The sequence below is a fragment of the Athene noctua genome, chromosome 14, assembly GCF_965140245.1.
Source record: "Athene noctua chromosome 14, bAthNoc1.hap1.1, whole genome shotgun sequence".
NCBI lineage: Eukaryota > Metazoa > Chordata > Aves > Strigiformes > Strigidae > Athene > Athene noctua.
The window spans coordinates 16244092-16258929 of NC_134050.1; the positions used below are offsets into that span (position 1 = coordinate 16244092).

General features: G+C 46.8%; 1 protein-coding gene across 1 annotated transcript in view; it reads left to right on the top strand.

The window, feature by feature from the left end:
* The window catches only part of TMEM86A (transmembrane protein 86A), a 29669-nt gene extending 20342 nt beyond the window's left edge, over positions 1–9327 (top strand). The window contains exon 3 of the mRNA XM_074918103.1: positions 2455–9327. Within this exon, the coding sequence (XP_074774204.1) occupies positions 2455–2882 (428 nt within the window). The 3' untranslated portion in view covers positions 2883–9327. The remainder of the gene's footprint in view (positions 1–2454) is intronic.
* Positions 9328–14838: the final 5511 nt, after the last annotated feature.

A 14838-nucleotide genomic window follows, 5' to 3' on the forward strand; every position in this document is an offset into this window, starting at 1 on the left:
AGTGTTAACATTTGCATTTCAGCTGTTAACAGATAAAGTGCACCACACTACTTCATCCTTCACCTCTCCTGCAAAACATATTTTCTCCTATTTAAAACTCAGCAGGCTGCTGTTGTTGACAGCTGACAATATTCAACCCTTTGACATCATCATTTGCGGGAATTGGAAATTTCAGAATAGGAGGAAATACTAGATAAAAATGTACTTTCTGTTCAATTTCTACAGCTTTTGGGCTGAAAAAAAGGGTTTGGAACTGGGCTGATTTGAATAGCTTTTGAGTCAATGAGTTTATAAAAGGACATTTGTTCATTACTTTATAGGGAATTAGGAGCCTGGGAACCTACTCCTGGCACACTTGACTTTTTTCATTTTTACTGTTTCAGTTCACTAAGAACACACTATTTTCTGACTAGTGTCTTACTGCATGTAGGAGATCCTTTACAGTGTTAACATCCACTTCCTTTGATAGCAGGCAGTTAGAAACAATTTATGCATTTGGTGAAGAAGACAGGGACTAACAAAAAGGCCTTATTGCCAGCCTGAGGGGAAACTCCAGGGGCTGGGAGGGAGAAGGAAACCCAGGGGAAGGAAGTGGACAGGAAGGAGAAGGGCTGATCTGCTTGATGTGGTTGGGAGGACCAAGCCAAAGGCTGAGAAATACAAGAGAAATGCACCCCCCCTCCCTGTGCAGCCCTCACAGGTCTCCCCAGTTCCTGGCTTGATTTGTGGGTGTTGAATGAGCAAACCTGGGAGCTGACTCCCTTGTTTATGACCAGCCTCACCACGTATCACAAAGCTCCTCCTGCCTTTGTGGGCTTCTGCTTGGCTGCCGCATGCTGTCCTCTCCTCCTCCTCCCCCTCGTTGCCAGCTGCCTGCATGAAGGACAACACATTCTTCAGCTCCCCGTCCAAGAACTCTCCATATAATGCCACTGAAGGAAAAAATCCCTCCTCACTGCTAGGGCAAAGTAATCTTCTTCTCCTTACTGCCCCCAGGGCTTGAACCTTTCCTGCACTATAACACTACAGACAGCTCTTGTCCTAAATACCTCCTTGGTTTCCTCAGTGCTGTGCCCATGGTGTGTAACAGCTCTGTAAAACATCAACTTCTCATTGCTCTCCTTTGCACTTCTCTTCCTTCCCCTTCATTTTGTCTGGCCTTACCTTGCAGACCAGCCCCCTCCCTTCTGTGGGTTCCCCTCTCATCCCAACATGGCTGAGCTTTCAGTGGATGTTTGATCTTGTCCACCCCAAAAGGCAGGGAGACACTTCCCCTTCTTTGAGCTGTCTCAACACAAGAGTATTAGGATGAAGAAATGTCTGCCAGCAGCAGGTTTTACTGACTGTCCTTTACACCACAGCATCATGCTTTAAATGTAAACAAGCGTCCTGCTGGAGGACTCAGCTTCCCAGATCCTTTTCTCCATTTCATGCTTCAAAGCTGCATGAAAACTTCCAGCTACTCCAATAACCTTGCCAGGATAAAGTGGGACAGCCTGCAGCTGCACCACGTGTGGGGCTAGGAACCAGAGGTTCAGAGGAGCTGGACTCTGTTTGGTGCCCATTATTTATGACTGGCATGACAGCTAGTAGTTAGCAGCTGTACCAGTACATTGTGACATTTTTTTTGCCAAATGGATTAGTTGCAAGTGAGTAACGCATGGGCAGTACCTTCCAACACCCACATCTGGCATTTCTCAGGAGTGTTGCACTTCAAAGGGAAGCTGGCATTTTATTTTCACTAATTGATTCCAGCTAAGGTTCATCTGAATCTTGCAATAGCCATAAAATTGTTGGCAAATCACATTGGTGCCATCCCTGAAATATGCCAGCTGCTTCTTTCCAGCTTAGGTTTCTCCTAGCTATGGGCAGAGGTGGAATAGAAGCCAGATTTAGTCCCTGAGTGCCTTGGGGTTTGTGGCTAAATACGGTCAGGTTTTGTTTGGAGGGATTGGCATCTTTTTTCAGATTTTGTTCCTACAGTGCTCTGATTCCAGCCTTCCTATTCCACGTGTGACCTATGAGCAAAACACTTTGGATAGTTAGAGGGGATGATCTTTGGTGTGCCTTGCCCCCACCCTTCCATCCAAAGCAGGAGAGGAGGAACCACCCCACAAACGAGCTTTGTTCCTCCTGTAGCAGCTCAGTTCACCTGGCCTCTCAGCAAGAAGGCTGTGTCTCTGCAGAGTTGTACTGGGCTGCGGCTGCAGATGTGCTGGGGCTTTTTCTTAGGGCAGAGCTTGGTGCTAAGGCTGATCTCCTATGCACGGATTTTTATCCCAAGGGGTCAGTATGGTTCCCACTGAAAGTGTTAAGGGGTGTAACACTGCAAGGACATCTAAGCCTGTGCTTACCGCGGTATATTTAAAACCCCATATAGCCATGTTTTCTTCTGCTACCAACTGTCAATCAGTGCTGAAAGGTCACACTTGCCGTGTCAATGCCTCTTTCCAGGTCTGCTGATGTTCGCCATCACACACATCCTGTACTCTTCAGCCTTTGGCATGAAGCCTTTGGACCTCAAAGCCGGCTTGTTGATGGGCCTTGTTTCCAGTTCCTGTTACGCCTTCCTGTACTCCTACCTCTCAGGCCCATTCACCTACCTGGTAGCTGTCTACATCGCCTTGATTGGCTTCATGGGCTGGCGAGCAGTTGCTGGCATGCAGCTGTGCAACGACCTCTGGACATGGACCAAGCTCTCGGCCTGCATCGGCGCGATGCTGTTCATGGTGTCGGATCTGACCATTGCACTTAACAAGTTCTGCTTTCCTGTGCCCTACTCACGCTTCATCATCATGGCTACTTACTATGCAGCCCAAATGCTTATTGCACTGTCAGCTGTAGAAAGCAGAGATGAAGAGGACTTCAGAAAGAGGAGCTAGGTGGAGTGCCAATAGCCTGTGAACAACGTGGGTTATATCTCAGGTGCTGTAGCTGCATTCACCCCTGAGAGAGATCTCCATTTCTCTAGGCACATTGGTGATGTTGATTTTGCTTCTTTGAAGCATTACCTTTGGGGCTTTTTTTTTTTCAATGGCTTTCTCTGAATACAGCTTACTTCAGTGTGGAGTCCAGATCAGAAAGCTTAGACTGTCCCTGCAGTAGCTCATTCAACTTTTCCTCCTTGGAAGTGCTGTACTACTGCATTTTACTTGTTAGTCTTGAAACTGATGCTCAATGTCTGGGAAGAGGAGGGCTGATGGAAAGGAGGTTTGGCCATGCACTGTGCTAAAAGACTTGCTTTCAATAGTAGGCAGACAGGCACAGATCTCTGCTAAAGTCATAGGTAAAAATGTATTTAACTGACGTTAGTCTTTTCTTGTGCATTACAAACTCAGTATGCAAACTGGAGCTATTGCCTCTGCTGAAGGAAGCCTCGAGGTAGAGTAAAAACAGCATATCCAGATGAAGGCTGAGCTTTGGAGTCAACAGCAGCATGTGGGGCAGCCCCCAGCAGAACCAGAATGAAAGCAAAACACCAAGCAGAGAGCAGAGCAAGGGGTGCGCTGACATGCAGTGCTGTGTGCTTTGATCGCTGCTCCAGGGTAGGCCTGTAGGTGCAAGTCAGCATTTCCCATGTGGCAGAACAAGGAGTTTGGCAGGATTTCAGAGGCATCCAGGGAGCCAGGCCAGTGCATTCCCCCCTGCCATGCGTGTGCAGTTACACAGTCTGCAGCCACCGGTGACAGCTGAGATGTAATGAGCGCATGAGGAACTTTGATTTTTACAGCAGGACTTTGAGCATGTGTCTTACTACTGTATGCTCTAATTGTTCTTAGTATGGCAGACAGGCATCTAACCTTTATGCTTTTCTTCCCCAGTATCCAAAAAAATAATATTCCATATACTCATCCAGCTTTACAATACTGCTGCTTGAAGTATCTCTCTCAAATCTTCACGTGAGCATTTCCTGTGGTCAAGGCCCCGATGTTAGATGTAGATTGTTGTTGTGTTTTGCCAGCTGGTCATAAATGATCAGCTTTGCACCATTTGTTTTTGGAAAGCCCCTTTTCTGCAGAGCTTCCTGAAGAGCACTGTCCTGTGTGTTCAAAGTGCCTGCTGCTTCCTTCTCAAACTCACATGAACGCAGTGAGAACTGCGCCATCAGGGCTAGGAAAGCCTGTTTAATTCTGATCCAAATTCTTTGGTTGGTTTGTCAGCCCATCTGCTGAAGCAAGATTACTTCTGACTTCAGACTCTCTTAAAAAGATACAGGAAGAGGTTGCCCTGATTTTTAATCCAAGTTCATTTGTGATCATATGTATATTTTCTCCTCTTATTTAGGGTATCTAACAGTAAGCTCCGTTTCTGCTCGAAACTCTCTCGAATGTGCTTTTTCCTTCTCTCTGTCCTAGGGCTGTTCCCATGGGCCGAGATTCTCCCCCAATGGCTCATTGCAAGACACGAACGCACTCAGGTGTGCAAAGGAAGCTTGCTGAGGCTTCCCGCACTTAAACCTGCAGCCAAACAGGGACAACCAGAGCAGACTGCACAGCTCGAATCCATGCATGCCCCAACAGCCCCTCGCTCATGCTCCCACGGGCAGAGGGAACAGGAGGGACAGCCCTTCAGACCATCTGAAAATCACCACAGTCTCCATACCTAGCATGCCCAGACCATTCCAGGCAAAAGCCTGGCATAGAGTCCCTGGCACAGTCGGCAGAGGAGGAATTCCTCTGTGAGGAGTGTGGCAGGGTCAGGGGGCAGCTGAGGAAACCCTACCAACCCTGCTAGCTTTTCTCTCGGGGCTGAGAGGTGCTGAGGGTCTCCTCCTCCCCAGCCTTGTGTGGTGGGACTGGGCGGGGAACAAGTCCCACGACTTCTGCATTAGTGCAAATGCAGCCAGTCTTACAAAAATCTGGGTTAACCATCCTGACCCCATGGAGTCATCTGCTGCTTTTCAGAGATCAGAAAGGTCAGCTGCATTATTAAGAGGGAGAGCATTGTAAATAGCACAGCCCTGTGTAATCTCTTCTCTTTAATGCTGTTGTGTAATATTGTCAGTATTCATTCATTTGTGCACTAGGGCCTGCCTGGAGTAAACTGCTAAGGGGATTTAGAGCCATAAACATCTTCATTCATCAGCATTGCTTATCTCCTGGCCGCAGCCTGAACCCTGCAGTGTAGCTCTCTGCGGATGTCACCTGCTGTTACTCAGCTTGACTGTTTGCAAATCCCTTCCTGCAACAGATTGATCCAGCTAAGAGGAAATCTAAGCATTTGGGGTGAACCACTGTCCTCCCAGCATGTCAGCAAACGGCATATTTCTGTCTGATTTACATCTCCTTGTCATGGGTCAGTCCAGCACTCAGTCGTTAGCTGGCAGTTCTTCAGAGGACCCCCCTCACACCCTGAGCTTCCCTTTGCTTTGAGGACAATGCATGTGTGATAAAGTAAGCTTTATTTAAGTTAGAATTTTCATTATCTCTTCTTCCCCCTCTAGAAATGAGTAGTCTCCAATTTCCTGAAGATGGCCAAGTTGCTTTTCTGTGTCCTTGCTTGCTTTGTTACTCTGCTCCACCATCAGCCACAGGATACTTGCAGAAAAGGATGTTTTAAGTGATACTGGAGGCCTCTCCTCTCCTCTCCACCAGCCATCAGAAGTGCTGTTTCTGGTGGCAGAGGTCTCTGAGTGGCTCTAGCTGGGACAGCAGAAACATGGGCTGTGGCTCCCTCACTGTCCCCTCACCTGAAGTGGCTGGTTGGGACACATCCTGGCCAGCCACGCTGGCTCCATCCCAGTGCTGCAGCAGCTCCAGCCTTCCCAGGAGCATGCGGCAGAGCCCTCAGCATACGAAGTCAGGGAGAGTCCTGGCTGGCTTGGAGGTTCACCAGCGAAGGCTCTCAATCTTCAAAATCTCTCTCCTGCTCTGCATTCTTTCTTTTAATAAGACCATTTTCCTGGAGGCCCTTTCCTGCTGGGAAGAGACCAGCTGGTGTGGACACTGATTTGACACAATTTTGAGTTTCATAAACCCTGAGAAACACTAAGCAGTAGCTGACAGCCTGTTAAATACCTTTTCTTGGGATTAAAACTGTTCCCTCAACCCCAGCGAGGTTAATCTTCACTTTGAAAGGGAGCAAACAAGAAGCGGCAATGACGTGACTGTCTGTGGCACTACCTTTGCAGACTTTCACGTTGTCTCTGCACTGTAAAACTCTTAAGGTTTGATCCATTCTTCTCCTTTTCAGGCGTACAGTCTTTGAGAAACACCCAGTCTTCAGCCCAGGGACGTTACAGAGGGAATGAAGCACTCCAGTGGTGTAGTGTGCCTGGCCCCAGCAGTATCAGTGCCTTTGCTTGCAAAGTACAGAGGCTTTCTTTTCACACTGCTGTGTTCAAACACAATTCTTGTCTATGGTCACTTGAGGTTACACACATGGTCCAATTACTTTTGTTCTCTTTCCTTTCTGTAGTTATCACCCTCCTGGAAATTCTTTGGATCCTTATTTGGACATATAAAAGAAGTAGCACATTTATTTCAGCCTTGTATCTCTTTCTGTAGATAGATCCTTCTCATGCAGAACTCCTGATGAAGTCTAAGAAGCAATGCTAATTGCAGCTGGTTCTTAAATGCTAGTAATGCTTCTGGGCTGTGCCAGTCACACTGATGTCAGCAAGGTGAAGCTGGTGTAGAAACTGTGGGTTGAGAAGACCAAAGCCAGAGGATTTTAACATCTTTTCTCCTCCTCTACCAAGAAAATTGCATTTGTGCTTAATACCTGGCTCCTTACTCCTCCATATTTAGGCAACTGTAAGACTGATTGGTTAAAGACTCTAACATGACTTTTAAGTAGATTGCTGAAGGTTTCATGTTGTAATCAGTGGAGGTAATTGATATATTTTTACGCAAGTATATAAAATTCCCAGGACCAATTTTGCAGAATTTTTAGTGGCTCTTCAGAGTTTTCCAGTCCTGTAGTTTGACATAACGCCTGTCTGTTTTCAGCTTATTATCATGGTAATTTTGAGAGCTGTTCTGGAAGAAGCAGATCAAAGCAAACAGCAACTGTGAAGCTCAGTGGCAGGTGTCTCTTTCTCTTTGCTTGGTTTCTGGATACAGGCAGGGGCTCTTTTAAGCAGAGGCATTATAACTACATTCCTGGAAGAGGATGGGAAGTTGCTGACTTCTCATGACAGAAGTCCTCCTGGGCACTTCTCCTGCCTTTTATCCACGCTTGCTCCTTTTGTGGCCTTGGGTAAGTCACTTAAATCTTCTGGGGCCAGGTCCTCATCTGGTGTGAAAAGGCACAAGTATATGAGGGCCAGTGAGTGCTATGCCAAGTTATAACAGCATGGGGCCAGGCCCTCACCCCATTTCTAAAATGGGGATATTAGCACTTACCTACCTCACAAGGATGCTGTGAGGAGTAGTGCTCATACAGTGCTTTGAAGATGTAAAGTGCTACATAAGTCCCAAGTATTATCCTAACATAGTGTTAAAAATGCTTTTAGGGATCTGCAGGACTTCTCTTAAAGCATGGAATGTGTGACTGCCTTTTCAGTTTGTATTAGATGGAAAGCAAATGCAAAATATTTATTCATACTGGTTAACAGGGTGGGCTCAGCTGCACTTGAACTCTGAGTAGGGTTTAGCCTAAAAGTCTGAACTCTAATTTCAGTTTTGCCAATGGTTTTTAGTTCTTCTAAAAGTCTCAACCAAATTCTTAGACATGAACCGTGCATCCGGATTTTGCAGTCTGGTCATCCCTGACTGTTAGCTAGAATAAATCCAATCCAGCCAAAACACAGTGCTCTCACAGTCTGCTCTGGCTATTGAAAAGGCTGGAACAGAAAATGCAGTCATTCTGTTCAACCTTCATTCTGCAGAACGTCAGCTAGGTTTCACGGGACAACTTGCAAAGGGATGTCTAAATTCTATGATTTTAAGTTAGTTTACTGGCTTTAAAATCAGCAGAGAGGGAAGGCCTAGATGGAATCAATAATGTTGGCACATCCTTCTTGAATTACTTCCTTTTCAACTGAATCAAAGAAACAGCAGGTTCTGGAGCAAAGTTGGTGCTTGTACCACCAGTCCTAGGGCCCAGAACAAAAGCTGATCTAGAAATACAGCTCTAAACCATCACCATGTTCTCAACTAGTATAAAAATGACACTGTTCACTGATTTCAAATCTGGACCACAGCTAGAAACTACTTATTTCTGGTAGAACTAGCTGCTGTACAAACACAAATGAAGGCAGGGAATTACACACCAAGGAATGTGAGCTGCGGACATGTGAAATGGACCATAATTTTGAAGCAGCTGCAGTAAAATCTTATCTTAATATGAACTCAGAAGCAAACACAATGCAAATTTTTATGGTTTCTTTAAAATGTTTGATGGGTTTTAGTTTTCTTAGTTCAGAGGAAATTTTCTTAATATTATTTTATTTTTGCTCTTATTGTGAAGAATAAAAATGTACAATTCTAGATAGACTACAAATGAAAAAAGGTGGCCAGTTGGCAGGACTGCCAAAACTTCTGTGGTTTGTACTGTTTCTGTGGTGACACTATGCTGCTGTAGGATGAGTTACTGGAGCGGTGTGACGGCTCAACAGTGAGGCTGAAACACAAGGCCAGTCTCATGTAAGAGGGATGCAGGGGCTGAGCCACTGAGACTGCAGTGGGAGCACGACTGGGCCAATTCGCATCAGTCAAAAAACAGATAATCAGGAAATAAAAAAAACCTTTTTCCTGACTGGTAAAAAGCAAGAAACCAAAGCCAGCCCGTTGGGTGATGGTGCTGAATCAGTAGACATCTAGACCTTGCTTGTCTAGGCTCCTGCTGGACCAGGCCTTGCTCCTAATTCACCTGGGGACGCTTGCTCCAAGCCTACAGTGCTGGCAGGGTCAGGTCAGCAGAACCTGCTGCTTTGTTAAATAAAACTGCAAAACAAACAAAAAAACCCATCCAGACAAGGAAGGCAAAAGTAAATGCCGTTGTGTAAGCGGTAGCTCTGCCTGGCTGAGACCACAGCCTGGCTGCTCTGTCCTGAACACTAATCTCCATGTCTTGTACCCGCGCGAGCCTCTCGCTCCAGCCGCTCTCCCACGCGTTCCAGGCAGAGTGCACTGAAAGATGTGGCTGAGGCAGCTGCTCTCCCCCGGGGAGCCAAGGGTTTTGCCACGTCTGAAAGTCTCTAGCACTTAATACTTCCTCTACCGTGATTGTAAAGGTCACCACATGCAGTACGGCCACTTGATCTGGGATCTTTTCTTAACACATTTTAATGCTGATTTTACTATTTTAGTTCTTCATTTGGAATGTATTTTTTTTCTCATTTCTTCTGTGTGTAACAGCAATTAAAAATATTAATTTACTGGGTATTTTTACTGTGCAGATACAATGTCTTCTTGCTCATTTTCTGTTCCTGTGACAGTTTCAGCATGAAGCATGTAGCCCGCTGACCCTCTGTGTCAGACAGTTTTGTGCCACTCTTATGCCCATCAGTCATGTGGCTCTGCCCTGGAGCTACCCAGTGCCCCACTGAAGCTGACTGACACTGTCACAGCTGGCTACAGTATTCCTGTCTGGGGAACCCTGAAACACAGCCCCGTGCACCCCACAATGCCCATCCACAGAACGACCAGGCACCACTGTGACGATGGCACCTGGCTCGTGGTACAACCCATCCTGGGATGTGGAGCCCTGAAGCATGCTCGCCCCTTGCTGCTACAGCCAGTCCCACATACAATGGCCATTTGTCCACCCTTCCAGGGAGAAGGCAGTTTGCTGCAAAGGATTGCCCTGGGAAGACTGCTGGCTGCCCAGAAAACCCAGACAAATGGCCAAGTCTCTCTTTGCCCCCACCCCAGCAAAGTTTCCAGGAAATAAAAGTAAGATACTATGGACATTTTTCTCTGGTTGGGTATCTAATGCCCGTTTGTTCAGCTGTTTGATGCAGTGGCACAGATACTTGGTTTCATTAATCCTGAACCAGGCCATCTGTCACCCGTGGAACAGGTTTCAAGGATTTATAGCACAGAAACACAGTATGTGCAACTGCTCCCAGTCCATTAAATAGATCTACTCACAGGCTCAACAGAGACTCCTTCATATGTCCCTTCTGAAGTAGAGTGGTTCCTGATGTGAGAAAAAAATCAGTACCAGGCAGAAATACTACCAAAGAAGCCTAAAGGGGTTAACAGCAGGCAAAAGTGGGTGTTTCTTTCCTTTTTCTTTAATTTGGTCTTTTTACAATTCCTTTCAAAAACTAAGAGGCCTGCTGGGAGGAGCATCCTGTTTCCTCATACCTCCTTCCTAGCTCCAGATGGAACAAAGGTGGCAAAATACTCTCAGAGTGAGTGTGTCTCTGTGGCAGGTCCCTGCTACGCTTCCATGCCACAACTGGCTCCTGGAAGAATTCACTCTAAATGAAAAGAACCAGCACCAATGTACATGTATGCATGTTTATCTATCTGTCAATCTGTTGATCCTTCAATGGTTCAGATATTCTGCAATTCCTTGTCTAGTCTTGGCCATCAGCAGTGAAGTTCCTGGACCCTCCTGGATCTCGAGTTTTAGCTTCTGCGGTCAGCTTTTTCACAAAGTGACTCCCTCATTTGCAAAGCTGCAGACTCTATTAATTTTCTTGGTATTGGAAGGATTTAAGTACTTCACATTTATGGCTGACAGTGTTTATATACAATCTGACATAATGAAGCCTAGATCATTATGGAGGTCCTGCTGGGCTATATGGGGACATGGAGACAGAACCCAAGTTTCCTCTTGAACTCAGAAGCAGAATTCTCATTAACCAGTGTGGAAGCAACCTGATATATAGAACTGCAATCTTTGGCTCCTTTTATTACCATTGAGATACATTAGCAGATGGTATTAGAAATATAACCTTTAACGTGAACCTGGCTGTCTGAAACCACTTAGAAGGAAGGAAGATTGAAACACCAGAAGTGTCCCTGCTGAGCAGAAGCCCCACTTGACCGCCTGGTTTAACTGACCATTACAGAAGCCAAGGGCAGTTGTATTTTGAGCCACAGGACCACAGACAAACTACAGAGCCACAGCAATGCTGTTCTGCATGCTGGACCAGGCACAGCTAGTGCCACTAATTATATCTTGCATTTTGACTTTTGCAAACTTCCTGTCACTGTGTCCAGGAGGCTTTTATTATCTTTTTCTTAAGAAAGATGATAAAGTGCTATAATTACTGCAACCAAACCTGTGTTTTGAGTGCAAGTGTCACAAAGTTCTGGTTAAAAAACTTTATACAGCTTTATAAAGCTTTCCACTGTATAAAGGAAAAAGTTGTCTAGTCAGAGTTTTTGAAGAAAGTAAACAGTTCAAATTTAGGGAGTTCTCATTTTCATTCTCATTTCCCCTTGTTCAGTTCATCACTGTTCTGAATAATTCTTTGGGTCTAACAGGCTTTGTGTTCTCTGCAACCTGCACCCTCCCAGCCTGAGGAAAATTATATTCAACCCTTCTGAGCTGCAGCAGGAAAGAAGCTGCTGTGTGTCATACAGGTGGAGCAATGCCCTATTTGTTTTTGCAAATATTAAGAAAAAGGCTAAAACTGAAAACATGGCTAAGCAGAAGAATGCAAGTGTCCTTCCTTAAAGAGACAGAAGAGCATACATGTATTGGGTTTGCATGGCGAGGTTTTGGTATTGGGGGGGCTGCAGGGGGGGCTTCTGTGAGAGGCTGCTGGGAGCTTCCCCCATGTCCGATGGAGCCAAGGCCAGCTGGCTCTGGGATGGACCCAACGCTGGCCAGGGCCGAGCTCATCAGCGATGGTGCCTCTGGGATAACGTATTTAAGAACGGGAAAAAAACCCTGTGCAACTGCAGCCAGAGAGAGAAGTGAGACTACGTGAGAGCAACAGCCCTGCAGACACCCGGGTCAGTGCAGGAGGAGGGGGAGGAGGTGCCAGGGCCGGAGCAGAGGTTCCCCTGCAGCCCCTGGTGCAGCCCCTGGGGAGTCAGGCTGTGCCCTGCACCCAGGGAGCCCCACGGGGGAGCAGAGACCCACCTGCAGCCCGGGGAGGGTCCCAGGCCGGAGCAGGGGGTGCCCGAGGGAGGCTGTGCCCCCGTGGGAAGCCCACGCTGGAGCAGGCTCCCGGCAGGAGCTGTGTCCCCGTGGAGAGAGGAGCCCACGCTGGAGCAGGTTTGCTGGCAGCACTTGTGACCCCAGGGGGGACCCACGCTGGGGCAGTTTGTGAAGAGCTGCAGCCCTGTGGGAAGGACTCACGCTGGAGAAGTTCGTGGAGGACTCTCTGCTGTGGGAGGGACCCCACGCTGGTTCGGGGGAAGAGTGTGAGGAGCCCTCCCCTGAGGAGGAAGCAGCAGCAGAGACAACGGGTGATGAACTGGCCACAACCCTCATCCCCTGCCACCCTGTGCAGTTAAGAGGAAGGAAGTTGAGAAAATTGGGAGTGAAGTTAAGCCCAGGAAGAAGGGAGGGGTGGGAGGAAAGTGTTTTAAGATTTAGGTTTTATTTCTCATTACCCTACTCTGATTTCATTGGTAATAAATTAAACTAATTTCCCCAAGTCGAGTCTGTTTTGCCCGTGACGGTAACTGGTGAGTGATCTCTCCCTGTCTTTATCTCAACCCATGAGACTTTGATTACATTTTCTCTCCCCTGTCCAGCTGAGGAGTGATAGAGCAGCTTTGGTGGGCACTGGGCATCCAGCCAGGGCCAGCCCACCACAATACATTTAAAGGAGTGGAGACGGGTATTTGAGAACAGGTTTAGCTCCCATGGAATCAGCATAGAAATCAGCAGCTGAGACTCCTGCACAGCTATTCGAATCAGCAGATTTGCTCATCCCTTAGATCACTCCTTACTCCTTTCCCTTAGGACAGCCTGTCACCAGGTGAAGGCCATTGTGAGTCTCTAAAAAAAAAATCCCTAAAGAAAGTCTTCCAAGTCCTGGTCTGAAGAAGCTCCTGGCCTTTGTAAAAGAGGAGTGCTTTTACATGAGGTACGATGTCCTCTAGCTTACAGTACCTGACTCCAGGCAGTAACTACCCCTCTTCCAGAACTAAAATCAGTAAGAATATAGCTCCTGAGATTTAAAATAAACTTGCATTTAAGCTCAGTTTGAAGTGAATTCCTTATCTCCCGAAGTCAGTTTTACAGCCTCTGACTTCTGCTTTCCCACCTCACTCAGCTGCACACACACACAAACTGGCCATTCCCCCACCAATAGTCATGGTAAGGATGAGCCTCAGGAGGCTTCAGATATAGGCTCTCATTAAGGAATCTGAATGTTAATGAGCACCTCATGCATGCAGTGGTTTCACAAGCCTTGTTCCTTAGCCAGCTCTGCTTGTGAACAGGCTCCTTTGAATAACTTTGAAGAGGTTATGTTCCTATTGTAGCAGTCTTTCCCACAACAAGCTGTGTGGGAAGGCAGCAGGCAAGTGCCACCCAGCGATCAGATCTCTGAGGGGATAGAAATCTGTTCTTGTGCCCCTCAGGCCTGGGCCTGCCTGCCCTCCCCAGCCTAGGTGAGCTGTGATGCCAGGGTTCCTCTTGCATCAGCCTGGCTGGCAGTGACGACAGTCCAGGGAAAGCTCCCACTGATTTTAGGGAATAGGAAACTGTCCTCCAGCTATGGCTTGAAACTGTAGCTTCAGGGAGCGTGGGAAGTGGGAGACCCAATAACACCAGGAATTTAAAAAAAATGGTGAAGAATTGCTTTCAGTCTTTTAGGCGGGCAGTGGCTGCTTCAGTGAGAGAAGTGTTCCATGTATCACAGACTCAAACACAAATGAGCTTCCTTGAAAATCAGAACAGCAAACCCAGCGTGCACATCCTCTCCCTACACCGACCCACAGTGAGCTACTTCTGCATTAGGAGAGAACACAAACCCTGGGGGGTGGGGGGGCTCAGCAGTTGTCAGCAGGCTGTCCGGAAGCTGATCACAGACAAAAATAACCTTAAAAGATCTTTCCAAATATAGCTCCTCATTATTGGTGTTATATCAGTTTCAAGTTGTGCCTGTTCCCTTTAAAAGAACACCAACAGGTCCTGAGGCACCAGGGCCTTTATCTAGAAGGGGACAATGGAGGAAACATACTTTAAGGTCATGACAGACAAAAGGATGAAGAATTCTTGCTCTCAAATACTGAACCTTGAAGGGTACCTAGTTAATCAATCATAAGCAGGGTGAGCTTACCAGGGCATGGTGAAACACACAGGACACAGCTCTTTCAAGGCACCGCTGTACATATTTTAAGACCACTCTGCAGCTTGCTTTCAGCATGGAGAAAAAATGGGGAGAGAGAGATCTGAAATGTCTGATTTTCTTCCTTTTCGTGTCTTGAAATTTTTTACTAGCTTTCATACAATGCTGGCAAAATCCTGCCATTTCATAAAGAAAGTGAACAAATTTATCCAGTGCAGTGTCTGTGGTATCAGCAAAAAAAAGCACAAAGCTGTTGTCAGAATGCATCAGCTGATTGCTTGGAGATGCAAAATATGCCACAGGGGCAGGGCAAGCCTGGTTAGAGACTGAGAAATGGCCACAACTGCTTTTGAACCATCTAGGAAATTCATGAGACCTGCTAGCCAAAATATGCTATTTTAAGGGATCCAATACTGCCTTCAAGCAACTGAAGACAAATCTTGCTAACTTCAGAGGAAGACAAAGTCAGAGTTAGGCTGGTTTTTGGATGTGAAGGTAAGTTCTTATAATATGGCCCCTTCCTCTGTGGACAAGGAGGGGAGCCAAACCGGCCCAGAGAAGTGTGATCCACAGTGCCAGTCCCAGTAAGTGCACTTGCCCTGGAAAACAGCAGGGTGTGAACTAAGACATGAAATCTATGGTTAATCAACCTGGAGGGAATCACCCCCAACAAATCACAGGAG